Source organism: Patella vulgata, chromosome 8, assembly GCF_932274485.2.
Source record: "Patella vulgata chromosome 8, xgPatVulg1.2, whole genome shotgun sequence".
NCBI classification, from domain to species: Eukaryota; Metazoa; Mollusca; class Gastropoda; family Patellidae; genus Patella; species Patella vulgata.
The window spans coordinates 15,025,987-15,041,316 of NC_065886.2; the positions used below are offsets into that span (position 1 = coordinate 15,025,987).

Sequence of the window (15,330 nt, forward strand, 5' to 3'; positions counted from 1 at the left end):
TTCTAAAAGCACATATCAATAATGTAATATGAATGTATGTCGTTAATTACGCCTGCTTAGTACATTCTACATTTTTTAAAATTATTATTTTGTCGTTTGTGACTCAGCCTATGTTCATTACTTCCATATTGTGTTGTAGGGTACGTTTTTATTTGTTCATAACAAAATGGCACCCGAAACAATAGGGTACACGACTCGTGTACTGATTATAGAAATGTTAATCGTATGTTAAATATTGGATATTAGGATCCTATAGTTTGATGGCAAGATAATAACATCAATATTGATTGAAATTGATCAATATTGAGTTAGAGACTTAGCCCCTTTAATCGTTGGTGTCTTTTTGGTTACGAGGCAAATCGAATTCAATCTTTAAATTTGGGTAACATTCTTTTTTGTTTGTTTTGATTAAGGTTTTCGTTGGCACGAGAGAAGCTGTAAATAATCATCGGTGCCTTTTTTAGGTACATTCAACATCGACTTCACACCTTCTCTTTAACCATGGGTAATGGTTGACGGTGTTAAAAAAGAAGTTATGTCGAGTAGATATCACAGACAACTGGGGTGTTAAAATCAATATCTTTTGTCAATATTACCCATAAAGAACACCATAAAGATTGAACGATGATCGATATTCCGTATCGTCTCTTATATTGCCTTTATTACCACCATCGTTTTAAGCAAATTGACGTTTCTGAGGTTTGGGGGATTTTTTTTTTGTCTGAAACAATTTGAAAGACGCCTGTTAGATCCAATAGAAGATAACCTTTCAACAGTCTAATCGAGTTCGCGTGCTGTATTAAAAACGCCATTAAGCATGTAAACATGGCCTTTTTAATTTAATTTCATCTAGTCATTCCTCTCGTTGTTTCTCAACCAGAAAGATCCCCTTTCAGTAAGAATTCGAAATGAAATAAAATGGGGTTTAACGTCCTATACTATTCGGCACCGGCTGAGATAAACTCGGGAGAACACAGAGATGGTAATATATATATTTTTGATAGGATAAACTCTCGTCCCTTTCATTCCACACTTTGGACATTATTAACGTAAAATACCACATATGTTAGTCTCAGAAATCACAAGGTCTGTCATTGAGTCAAGTGGTGTGGTTTCGATTTGCCGCTTGTGCGTGACAAAGAGTAGGGTCGCTAGTCCAACTTCGTGGGTTTCCTGCCACAGTTAAAGACCCCTACAAACAATCGAATTATTGAAATAAAATTAAACCATATGTTATTCCCGAAATGAACTACATGTAGTTTGTATCGAGTGGACGTACCTCCCTCTCTCACTCTCTCTCCCTCAAAAGAGCGTTAGGGAAAAGTACCGACGAAGCTGAAACTTCAACAATAATGTAATTAACAAGGGATGATTCAAAATGACCCAAATTACAACCAACGATTTTATATGCCTACTATATATAAAGAAGCGTGAATCTGTTAATGAATATATTCAAACCATAGTTATTAATGAATGAAATGGGTTGGTTTAACATCCTGATTTCCCGCAACAACTGATCTAATGAAGACGACAATCCCTAATGAACTACCAAAGAGCAATAAAATCACTATTTTAAATATGACCATTTCAGGAGCTATTCCTTTCTCTCAATGACTACTATTCACAACAGTAGGACGTTAAACCCCATTTCATTTCATTTTATTTACTAATATTCACATACCCGTATCATTAGCGTGATAAAGAAGAGAGTATACTCGTCGAAACGTCGCTTATAAACTCAGTAATTGTGTATCCATAAAATTGTACCTTGTGTTGACTAATATAGACTCTAAGATAACTTTTTTATCCACACGATTATTTGATATGAATATATTAATATGATAAACAATAGATATTATGATTTATCACGAAATCAAAGACAGCTCGTTATAACAGGACAATATTTAATATCATTATTTCAATAAGCTGTCCTTCATGTCGGCGCGTGTCAAGAGGGAGTTCCAGGGATTCTAGACCCCCCCCCCCCCCACACTCGCACAGAGCATATTTTGATTCATGCATTGAAATATCGCCGAACAAACATACGTGCGAAACATTGTCGCTATTTTGGCCCGGCCCCACCCCACCCTAATCATATACATGCATGCAACTAATCTCTAGACCTCACGCCAAACTTGACACTGTCTCCACTTCAGGTCCAATCCCCCTCTCCGTCGCTCGCTCCTTAAATTTCTGAACACGCCTCTGTGATGCCAGCTTAAGTTCTGTTATTGATTATAAGTTGATGTCTCTGAAAGGGTGTTTTTTTATTACCCACCTCCAGTGGAAATTAATGGAAATGTCTTAAAGGCCAGAAGAAATCCCATTGTATCATCTGAGGCTTTATTTGGAGTCTATACAAATACAATGTTTAATCTAAAGTGAAATGGAATAATCCCGATCTAGATTCCTAAACTTGAATATAAATCGTCTATATGTTAGCAATGGACGTACGTGCGTATGAACAATCCGATTAGCACTGTTTCTTTATTTGTGTATCCCAGTTTTTCCATGGTGAACCTTATACAGCTTTTGGGAAAGAGGTTGCCACCACCTTAAAGTTTGTGTATCTTAAGTTTTCCATAGTGAACCTCATATTGCTTTTGGGAAAGAGGTTACCACACTTTGCTCCATCTATGGCAAAGAGGGTTCAAACCAACGAAAATTTGGGAAAACGTTACGAGAATCAAAATTAACAGGGTCTCTTCTTTGGGCTTTGGGGGTGGTCGAACGGTCTAATTAGTATGGTATCGACCTCAAGCTTGCAAATAAGAAAAAGTTTGATCTGCTGCCCAACCTCGTGACTTTTCCCTGGGTCCTACGGGTTCCAGCCACTGTTAAAGCCGCTGTTAAAGAACCCCTACCCGCAAGCGTATTGTTAGTCCCAAAATGACAATTCTGTATCGAGTAGAGGTTAAACCACGTTAAACAACATACACCAGTGCACTATTTATTGGGTTTTTTATTGGTTGCTTACGGTACACAATTTAGAACAGGAAACACCAATAAATCACTTCGAAATTTAATTTTAAAAAAGCGAAACACGAAATGAAAAACATTCACCTTTCCTTCTATTCTTAAAATCGCAACTATCAGGCCCCGATTAGACAAAGCATTCTTAGACTTAAGTTAAGGATTTACTCAAAATTGTTCTCCTTATTTTAACTAAAATATAGCCGTTTATAAATCTTTTGTTGTTTTAATGTATCAAATACACCAATAAGAACCTATGTGTAAAGTTTTGTGTTTCTGGATCAAAGATATTTCTAATAAACAGTGATTGAAAGTTGAGTAAATTCTTAACTTAAGTCTGAGAATGCTTTGTGAACTTGGGGCCAGAACACATATTATTTTTGTAATTCTCTACAAATGTGTAATGGAAATAATCTTTCTTAATGAACACAAGGAAAACACAAGCTTAATGCAAACGCAATTCTATAATTATATTAAAAACTATAAACAAGGAATTTTATCACTTAGTCCACATCTTTAAATACCACATCCCAATTATCTTATAGAGCTTTCAGCTGTCTGTATTTTCTGTATTAGACATTAGATTGTTTTCCCACGAGGGCTTAGGAGCAGCAATACGGTATATAGGTGTTTTAATACTCCATTGATAACCGGATGGACAACGTTCATTTAACTGGCGGCAGGTTATACAATCGATTAATAACGACTCTTTCTACTGGAAACAAGTCGGCGTTGAAGATTATAGACTTTCTTACAACTATAACTATATTATTTCTTTCCGCGAAAACGGAGACCTACATTCAGATGAATGGATGGGTGTTATTCATAGACGCACAAGACCGTTTATGTTTTGGACAAGGATGGAGTGGGTGGGGTTGATTGAACAACGTTACTGTGATTATTAATGAACCTCAGACACAAACTAGGTCATTTCGGGACTAACACATGGTTCAATTTTATTTCAATAATTCGCTTGCACGTAGGGGTCTTTAGCAGTGAGAGGAAGCCGGAGAACCCGGAGAAAACCCACGGGGTTGCACAGGCGACCCTACTCCTTGTCACGTTCAACCGGGGAATTGAAACTACGCCAGCTGACCCAATGACAGACCTTATGATACAGCGCGCACGAGCTAACCATTCGGCCATCCCACCCCCTTACGTCAAATGCGCCGATGAAGTTAGTGGGCACAGATTGTCGATTATGATGTATTTGACATAACAACCGAGTATGCTCTTGTTAGATTAAACGTTCTAGAACGGAGCTGAATAATTTAGATTATCCAGGGCATATATCGTATAAATCTTTGGGCGATCATCAAACCAAAAACCATCTAATAATTTATATTTCTATTTCGTAGTTATGTAGCCACATTCGCAAACAATCGGTTAAAATAACAACCGTAAGTGATTACTTTCTTCGGTCGATTTTAGCAACATATTTATCTTCAAGATAATCATTATTTAATGCACATTTCCGTATTGCTGACATAGATCTTACACAAACTACATTTACACGCGAAAAGACCAGTTTCCCTGCACAAACGTGACTAATGACCTAGTATCGACTAATCCAGTCTCTCAAGGGTCACACTAATGTTGGTAGATACGAAAGCTGTACTGCCAGGGGTGGAGACTAAGGAAACAGATCCATCTATCAATAATGAAATTGACCCTATAACTAATATCCTTAATATCCTTATCACTGCGCGTCTGTTTTCCGTAAATTGGTCCAGAAGTGATTATATTAGTAGACAAAATCTGTCCGACTCCGCCGTGATATATAGTACCAGTTCCACTGAATCAACTATATCTCATTCATCAGTGTACAATTCATTTCTTATCTCTGATTTTAAATTCTCACGTTGCCTGTGCTAATAACTAACAATTCCTACGCCAATGAAATTAGTTCGGCTTATCTGAGCAGACAGCTTACGTTACGAATTATTTACGTTAGTAAACGAGGCTTTTCTCGTCTTCATCCCGCGTTAGATGTGGATTTTGATGGAGGTTGTCATTATCAAGTCTGCGAAAAGAAGTTTTAGTGTTAAAAAATGGCATTAAATTGTCATTTAGAAATCTAAGATCCTAATTGATATCGAACGTGGAGATTATTAATGAGCCATTTTAACACACGCTTCACTAATCTGATTTCTTTAAACATTTTTCACCTCTAGACATTTTTATCCATTCCTAAACGATCTTTTGATTTCTGTTGAAAATATCAACTCGGATATTTATTTGACTATATTTCAATGATTACTAAGCACATGTTTAAAATATGGATTCGCTGTCAGCAGGTTAAGTGAGAATTTCAGGACAGAAACATTAGTTGTAACAGGGAATTGATTTTGCATGTTGTTTCACTTTTTTTTGTTCTTGTCTTTATGAAGCACTCTGTTAAAGAGCTTTTCAACATCGCAATTCTAAAAGTAAATCATTGATCTGGCTTTGTATTTTAAGCTTAGCTCACAGCCCGCCGTACATGCTACAACGGACAGTCTACGGAAGAAATTTTAGTATACCCGTGCGCGAGACTTACGCGTCACTTGCGTGCGTTCGGCACCGTAGAAGTTCACAGACTAGCCGTAGTGGCTTTTGGCCCTGCACATACTAAATGTTCATACGGTTTCCCGCGGCTCGTGTACAAGGTACCAAACCATAAGACCCGTGCGTGTCAAAACATGTACGGCGGGTTGTGAACTAGGCTTTGGTTTTATTGGGACCGTTTTGGATGTTCCGCATGACTCCCATTATACTTTCAAAAATGTCCAGGCCAGATTCACTTTATGTGTAATTTAACAAAAGAAAAGTGTCGAGCCAAACCGACTACCGAGGGAAACCGCTACTGCATTATATAATATATTTTCTTAATACTCCCATGAGCATTTGAGAACGACAGTTACTGTAATTGCATTTTGGAACCAAAAAGTTTTTGTTTAGCAGAGACATCTGATCCTTATTTATGAAGCTAAAGTCCAGGACGTGACCCCAGAGGTCATTTTAATTTGTGACTTTCGCATGCAAATAGTCCTTTACTTCTGTCCGTAAATGGTCTTTTCAATTATTAGTTCCGTTTCGTTCCATTTATAGCGTTTCTTCATTTTGTTTTACCGGGCATGTCATTTCCGCAGCTTAGCATATAATTGGACTTAAATCAACCTATTCGCGAACTCTTTTACACTTAACATCGATTGGTTGTCTTTGTAAGTAGTCAACACGAAAACAAAACAAAGCTAGAAAAGCGGCTGAGAAAGATCGCAGCTCATATCACGCACAGAAACGATATAATAATGCTTTATGGACCAGTGTTCTAGAACAAACGGAGGAAATCTATGTGGATAAGTACTCGATATTTTGTATTATGAATGTGTGTGGTGGTTGAATATTAGATTCACACTAATCAACTGGGTGTTCATTTCGGAGGCGGATATCCACAAACGGCTAGATCCATCCGCGCTCAATGTAATCCATGGCATAAAACTATTATACATTTTTACTGAAGATATAATGAGACATTAAGAGACTCAACTAATTCAAACATTAACGTCAATAAAAGCCACGACTGAATTTAAAAACTAACTCCACATGAAATCGCCAGGTTTCTGCTGCTGGTGCAGCGCAGTTTTGGTTATACCGGCGGCTTATACAACACTCTAATGGTGCTGCTTTCAGGGGTATAATAATTAATTCGCCATCTGGATTTGCTTTACAAAATTGTAATTTACGTCAGACAATTGTAATTTACGTCAGACATTGTATTTTCTTTCACAGAATTGTAATTAGCTTCACACAAATGTAATTTAATTCACAAAATTCTAGTATAATTCGCAAAATTCTAATATGCTTCACAATATTCTAAAGTGCTTTTCAAAAACTAATACAAAACAATAAAAACAAAAACTTGTCTTACCTGTAACGTTCTGACTATCCGTCCTATTGTCGAGTTTCCATATTTATCTTCTGCTGCCGCTGTCTGCTCTATCCGGATAATTTCCGAACAGGCATCATCGTCGGTTTTTACCGACAGTTGGGGACTTAATCCGCCATTTTCTATCACCTCCAAGTCATCCTCAAAGGATTTTTTGTTCGTCAGTTTATCTTGTGACTGACTGGTGGACGCCATCGAATCACCCCACAACAATGGTCATCTGTAAAAAAAAAGAAAGCCGGAATTAATTTCAAACGAGCATAAATACATAAATAAACAAAAATGACGAAAATCATAATGATACTGATATCATTCGATATACCCGATTGTAGGGAGCATCCGTTGAACGAAATGCTTAGGCCAATATCCTTTAAGCGTTTTCACATTAAACTGTCACGCTAGCATTTAATTAAACTGAATTCATTTGCTTTATAAAGACTAGATGCTAAGTAATAAACAAATCATGGCTTCAGTTCGATAAGTTACACGTGTCGTGCAAAATACAGTATACACCACTCTCTGTAGAACACCTTAAAGATCAACGATTTAACTCCACATCTACAGGAGCGATACGCTATTAGAAAAAAAAACCAGACAACAGTATGCGCAGTATGGACCAGGAACCGACAATAACGATATCGCCGCCATCTTTGAATTGTCATATCAAATATCGATGCGCGATTGTCCGCGGAACAAGCATGCCAAGTTTCATATCCACCGTACTTAAATTGGCGGAGCCTAAGTCCCTTTTCTCGAAAAGCGTCGACCATAAATATATGATTTTTTGATAGCTGTGGAATTATTTCGTTTTGCCCATGTAACCACGATACCAGGTATAAACCAGACATTATTATTAATAAAAAAGGAAGTAAGTTTAATCAAAGAGATTATCAAATGGTGTATACTCATAATTGATGAGCCTATTTGTAACATGTATGGACCGTGACCTGGGTATTAATGTATCGTTCATTACAACAAAATCTCCATTTCCGCCATGATAATTATTATTTTATTGCCTTCCATGCCATTTATCGTACATCAAAACCAAACAATACTCAATTTGCTATCAATATTCTATGGAACTGTTGGTTTGATCCCCGTCCAATTATAAAAGTGTATTTTATAACCGTTATAGGTAGTCTGGTGGCAGGCAGCTATGATTAATGACAGTGGAGTACAGGAACTTCCCTGGAGTGAATGCGACAACAAAATGAACTTCCAGCTTGGCATTTGAAGGAGTTAATTCCAAAGTACCTATCTACATTATAAGTACATTATCCGTGTATATAATCTCGATCCGGCTAAAGTATATTATATATATAGGTACATTTAATTTTAACTTGATAAGGGTTTCTAGAAGCTGGTGTCACGACTGAGTCCTTATTTAATTCAATATTTATAAATATCGCGATTTCATTCTACGGTGGGCGAAATAAACAATAATGTAGACTACCTTTCGCTACGAAGAATATTCTTCTAATTTACTTTAGAAATTCACACAGTAAACATTCCTTTGAATCACAAGGTAAGGTAAAGATATCCTTTTAAAAAAAAGAAAATTGCCAGCCATTGTAAGGTGAAATATAAAACTGCTTTCGTTTGAATTGCACGTCATAGTGTTGATAAATATAAAACTGTATATTATACACTGTATACTTTCCTTTTTAATCGCAACGATTGTAAGATAAATATAAAACAGACTACACTAGGTAAAATATAAAACTTCTTTCGTTTGAATCGCCATCCCATATTTGGTAAAATATAAAACTGTATACCAATAATATTTTTTGTAATCGCAGCCATTGTATACTAACGATGTTCTTTTTAATCAGCAGCCATTGTAAGGTAAATATAAAACTGTATACTAACGATGTTCTTTTTAATCGGCAGCCATTGTAAGGTAAATATAAAACTGTATACTAACGATGTTCTTTTTTAATCGGCAGCCATTGTAAGGTAAATATAAAACTGTATACTAACGATGTTCTTTTTAATCGGCAGCCATTGTAAGGTAAATATAAAACTGTATACTAACGATGTTATTTTTAATCGGCAGCCATTGTAAGGTAAATATAAACCTGTATACTAACGATGTTCGTTTTAATCGGCAGCCATTGTAAGGTAAATATAAAACTTTGTACTAAAGATGTTAGAATAGTCTGATTGAACATTGTGAACTATGTTCTGTTGTGTCTGTCTGTTGATGTGACGGTTATCAGTTAATGGCCAGCAACACGCCTGAAGGTAGATACTCAAGTCAATTGATTCAATCATCACTTAAAACCAATTGATCCCCAAGGCCTAAATTTCCTGTGGACATGTTTCACAGAAACTTGTTTATCCTGTGGGCCATGATCTGACCTTGGTGAAAGTTGAAGGAGTATAGGGTTTATGCATTATGTATATAATATATTATATAATACAGAATCTAGTTGTATGTTTTAAACTACACTGTACAGTACTATGTGTAGTGACTAGTGCCATGCATAAACCCGGCTATGAAATCTTTGGCTACACATTTGGGAAATGAATAGGGGGGAGGGTTGTTAACATCTTTTAATACTTTACATGTGTTGTTGATAGATTAAAACTCCTATTGGAAGGTACAAACAGTCAGCATCCATTAAGCCTAGAATATTCCCGGTTAATGAGCAAGCCGAATCGCCCCCCCCCCCCAACACCCCCGTAACAAATATGATTAAAACAATATTATTATTGGTGTAATATCGCCTAGTTGGTGCTGACGTGCCATAAAACAGCATTCCTTCACTTATTCCTGGTGTACAGCTGTTACCAAGTTAATCGTCAACAAAAAAGGGTAATTTTAACCTTCAAGATAAACGTTCACAGTACAGATGGCAAAGAAGCCAGCCCCGACATTAATGTTTTATTCAAGGCAGCTTAATAAACCGGCGACCATATTAGGTTGCTTTTGGGTGCAATCAACTCTCAAAATCATAGAACCTTGTATCATCTAACACTGAACCTGTATTAAAGCAAGTAGATTTTCATGTTAAAGCTTTGGGGTGGTTTCCATCAATAGCATAACTAGCCGATATTAGACAAGATAAAGCAGAGAAACATGGTTATATAAGAGCTCATCAGCGGCTGGTACATAGCCAGATGAAGCTTGTTACGCCATCTAAATGAACTCGTCATCTTTTATTGTCGGTGGTTAATAGCAGAGACTGGATAATCAGGAAGCGGGGTTGATTTAATATACACCCTTTTCGTTAATGTTCACACTTTGCATCCTGACAGGATATTTAACACGAAGCTTGTAAAGAAATGAAATGGGGTTTAATGTCTTACTTTTCTGCACCAACCGAGATACTGAAGACAGGCATACGCCACACAGTGTGTTATGAGGGAAATTTCACCCGGATAACAATACTTGAATTCCAACTGCCAAGTGTTCCGTTACGTGCACGCCAATGTGTATACGGGACCTCGATTTAACGTCCCAACCGAACGACTAGACACGCTGGATAATTCCTTGGAACATTCTTGGCCAACACCAGAATCGAACCCCGGACATTCTGATAAAACGTTGGATACCCAATGACATAATTGTAAAGATCCCCCAAGCTAAACATCTCCTGTATTACCTCATGGGCTGTAAAATTAGGTCCACAAGCAATGGCTCAATATAATCCAACGAAGAGAAGTATAGAGTTAAATTCAATCCCTAAAACACTGACTCCATCGCTGAGCAGAATTAGGATTTAATGGTTGCCTAATAAGCTAAACATCTCCTGTATTACCTCATGAGCTGTAAAATTAGGTCCACAAGCAATGGCTCAATATAATCCAACGAAGAGAAGTATAGAGTTAAATTCAATCCCTAAAACGCTGACTCCGTCGCTGAGCAGAATTAGGATTTAATGGTTGCCTAATAAGCAAAGACCGTACAAACTATGTTTACTGCAAGTGCTAGACAAGATGAATCCATAGCAGCAGCCCAATTTAAAAACCCGTTCAACCAAAGAAAGTCTAGAATTAAATCCAATCTCTAAAACTCCGAGCTGCATAAGGATTTAATGTTTGCCCAATACCGACACGATAAAGCAAATATCGCACAAGAAGAATCGTGTAAATGCTAAAAATATTTTGCAAACTAATGGTGGACTATCCCCCACGCTTGCTTCCTACACCCAGGAGATACTGTTTGATCTACTTGTCAACCACTTGGAGGTGAAGTTATCGTAACATTTATTAACATTTTTTTCAGGATAAAAAAAACGAGACGAATAAGTAGAGGAATCAGCGTGTGAGCCAGTAATAATTGATATATTATACTATTCAAATAGCCACAAGAAACAGACGATATTTGTTTTTTTACCTTGTGATCGATCACCAATATTGTTATAGAGGAATGGCGGATGGTCTCAATATCTAATAGCAATACTATTTGTTTTCATAATATTCTGCGGGTCACGAAATAGCTCAAAAATACAGAAACGACGGTTATACATATATTAAATTATACCGTACACCGGTGGATGGCCACTTGAAAAACAGTTTTAAAGTGCTCGGTAGCGCCATATTGGAGTTTTGTCAAATATCTTAAGGCTAAAAGTGTAACTTAATGAAGAACAGAGACACTTGAATTATTTCCAGATAGAACCATTTTAACAGTTAAGATACTATAGGTTTCTCTCTAAATGTCTTCGCTCCCGGGTATGTTTCAAGAAATGAAATACAACATTTTTTTAAACCAATACGTACATTAGTTTCTTTATATTGAAACCTAATGACAACACGGAAGGTTGATACGGGGAAAAGCCTTCCTGTAATATCAATATTCAGAGAGAGAGAGAGAGAGAGAGAGAGGGAGAGAGAGAGAGATATGAAGAACTGGGGTGTAAGTCGGAAGACTAAGCGGAAACACGACTGTTTTCTTAACACTAATCACCGAATCTTCTTAACACCAATCACTGAATTTTACTTTAAAGTAAAGTATGACGTATACAATGTTAATCCAACATAAATATTTTTATACCTATGTTTGATTATACTTCATGCGTGGAAGAACTTGCCGAAATTGGGTTGTAATGCTATGTATACGTAAGACATATTCTTCCTTAGATAAGAGGAAACGAGTATTGGAATTAAAATATGTAATTCTGGAAAATAATTGAACTGGTACGCCGACAGATGGGTGACTCAAGTCGATGACCCTGAAACACTCTTATGTGGGTAGCATCATATACATATCAGTGCATGTCTGGAAAAAATGGTTTTTAGATAAAGAATGTGTTTAAGATGAATCAAATTGCCGAGTTTCACACATTATCAATGCGTGGAGAAGATGAACTAATTGCTGACCCAACCGTGGATTCATTCAATTTTCAAGCTCTCATCTCAACCTTCACATTCAATTACGAAACGAAGCCTACGAGATGTCTAGCAAAGCGATAAACAGACGAGGGATAAATGTGTTCTCGATATAGCAACATATAATTCGCCTACCGTCTTATTTTCGACCTTTTAATTAATTTAATTTGTGTTTTATTGTGATGAGTTAATTCACCCTATCTGCTATCCTGGTGTCCGTGGTCGTGTCCATCTTTAGGAATTATTTAGGTTTTACTGGATGATATTGAGGTAGACATGATCTAAATGTCTTGTTTTGATCGGCTTAGCGAATTCATTGCTGAATAGTACTAGGTAAAAGTAATAGCAGAGCTAACTTTCGAGGACAATTTTGATGGTTTTATTTTATCATAAATAAGCTTCGCATATTCATTAAGGGTATCCTTTGCCCCCCCCCCCTCATCTATTAAGTATATCCAATACAACTAATTTGGATAGGAGATGACAGTTTTTTGTGGCGCTTATCTTTTATAGCTTTTCCAAGAAAAGGGATAGACAAACTCCGCTACGTCTCTGAATAAGAAAAGAGTATGCCAACCATGACTACGCTGCTCAATGACTACCTTTCAACTTGGGTATTCATTTTGAAGATCAGTTGTTAAATAAACGTAAGTGTAATTACCCGAGTCAGCAACTAAAAAAGAAGAACCGGTAATATCTCAATACTGGCTTTAGGGAGAGGGGTCTTACATAGACTAAACTTGTTCCCGAAATTCCTTTCAGACTTTCAGATAAATTGAATAGTATTATGGATTACCCCCCCCCCACACACACACACATACAAATTCGCTTTTATCTATGGAAGTAAAAGACAGACAAACCAAATCTACAAATAACATCCACATAAATCGACCATTTTATTTTTTGACCCAAATCAAAGGAGGTCTAGCCATTTCGAGTCCACAAGAACCCTGTCTACCAACACCGTTCAAATGGTCACATGTTTAAGTAGGCCAGTAATGATAAAGACCCGAGGCAAAGATATCTATATTAATTCGGTGATAATGGTATGTTGAGTCACATATAACATATAATTCACTGGACGCAGTTTTATTTCATATCCCATTTATCTTCAACATGACCAGAGGCTTTCCATCACAAAATGGCTGAGATGAGCATTTCACTAATTCATAGCCAAAGCAAATACAGATATGAAGATTCTCATTTTCTAGCATTGAATTCTACGAGGACCAATGCATAAATCAACATGGTCGCCCGCATGACCATTTAATTCCCTTCTGCAGAAGCAACTAAATTTTCATCGATATGTCTCGAGGTCCAACTTGCTTTATTTGTTAGAGCGAACCAACATTAATCCTAACAAACCCAAAACAAACGGATCTCATTGATTCTCGTTTTCACGATCTAGTTTTGATTCCATGGGCAGTGTTCAGACACGAGGCTTAAAATTCAAGACAATTTGTGTCGAGTTTATTGATTGGCTACAAAGTAAGAACTCGGCGGTACTATAAGAGAACTAATTACGTTTATCCTCACAGCGATCTAACGCACAGCATCATAAATCTAAGCAGGATTTTAACTAATAAAGAGAAAAGACTTCAACAATCCTAGACCTTTAAATATATACAACTCAAATATACATTTGCCTAACTTAAACTATTTTTTAGTCTTAATTGTTCTAGTTAAATAAAACTAGGCGACGCGATAAACTTTACAGCTCCACTCCACCCCACCCACCCCTACGAACTCAAATACGCATTTGGCTAAATTAAACTATTTTTTAATCTCAGTTGTTCTAGTTTAATAAAATTGGGCGAAGAGATAAAACTTTTTTCCCACCTGAATGCTCTACCCCCATGCCCCCCCCCCCCCAACTCCCACGTAAAAACATTTTTCGTCTATTATTCCACACAAATTCTTATCTCTGATCTCGGTTAGTGTTGTTGAATTTGCCGTGGTGGCGAGAATAATGTCTTCTGTTATTGATCGAGTCAGTGCAGAATGTCGTGTACAAGGCGAATGAATATCATGTCACAATTCTTAAAAAAAAACATGTTCGGGGAGTAATACATTCTATTTTAGTAGTATTTAGATTAACTAAACCAATTTCATCTAAAACGACGAAGTCGATGGCTTTGTGGGTGGCGCTAAAGATTATATTTGATATGAAAGAGTTTAATCAGTACACGGGGGTGACACAAGTTCCAGTGCCGACCGACTTAATACCATTTCGTTATAATCAATTACGTTTATTAGGACATACAGTATAGCCGATTCTAACTGAAATGGCAAATGCATACATGAAGCTAAATAAATACAAATATAAAGACCCACTGTAACCAAAAGTTCAATAGAACAGAATTAGAATGGGGTTTAACATCCTACTGTCTGCGCGCGCGCTGTATCATACGGTCTGTCATTGAGTCAACTGGCGGGGTGTCGATTCCCCAGTTGTACGTGACAAGGAGTAGGGTCGCCCGTCGAATCTCGTGGGTTTTTTCCGGGTCCTCCGGTTTCCTCCCACTGCTAAAGACCCCTACGCGCAAGCGAATTATTGAAATAAAAATTAAAAAAACATATTTAACAACCATATTTTAGTCCCGAAATGACCTAGTTTGTGTCGAGTGGACGTTAAACCCCATTTCTCTCTCTGTCTCTCTCTCTCTCTCTCTCTCTCTCTCTCTCTCCTACTGTCTGGTTAATTTTCACATTTAATTTGGTTTAACCCAGAGCAAAGCAGTACATCTGATTTAATAACAGAACCGGTGATAAACCAATTAATTTTCCTTTGGCCCAGAATCGACCCTTCAAATTTGTTAGATGAACAGTAACCCCATCGATAACAAGCCAAAAGTTAAAAAGGTCTGGGGCATAAACATATTCACGACTCTCTGTGGACAAATATCACTTACAAACTAATACATTTGCGCAATCATAATTATAGTTAAACTACTCATGTGTCTGCTATAGTTACATATTCATTTGGTCCAACCTAATGTTTTAGATTAATCATACTCGGCCTTTCATTTAACACGATGGCAGCGACTGGTGTCACGTGCGTGACAGGATATGTCTACCCCTAAACAACCCAA

At 37.0% G+C, this 15,330-nt stretch overlaps 1 protein-coding gene across 1 annotated transcript in view; it reads right to left on the bottom strand.

Annotated features, from left to right (window-relative positions):
- The window catches only part of LOC126830696 (cyclic nucleotide-gated cation channel alpha-3), a 127,351-nt gene that overhangs the window by 23,459 nt on the left and 88,562 nt on the right, over positions 1-15,330 (bottom strand). The window contains exon 2 of the mRNA XM_050561108.2: positions 6,884-7,121. Coding sequence (XP_050417065.1) covers positions 6,884-7,096 — 213 coding nt within the window. The 5' untranslated portion in view covers positions 7,097-7,121. The remainder of the gene's footprint in view (positions 1-6,883; positions 7,122-15,330) is intronic.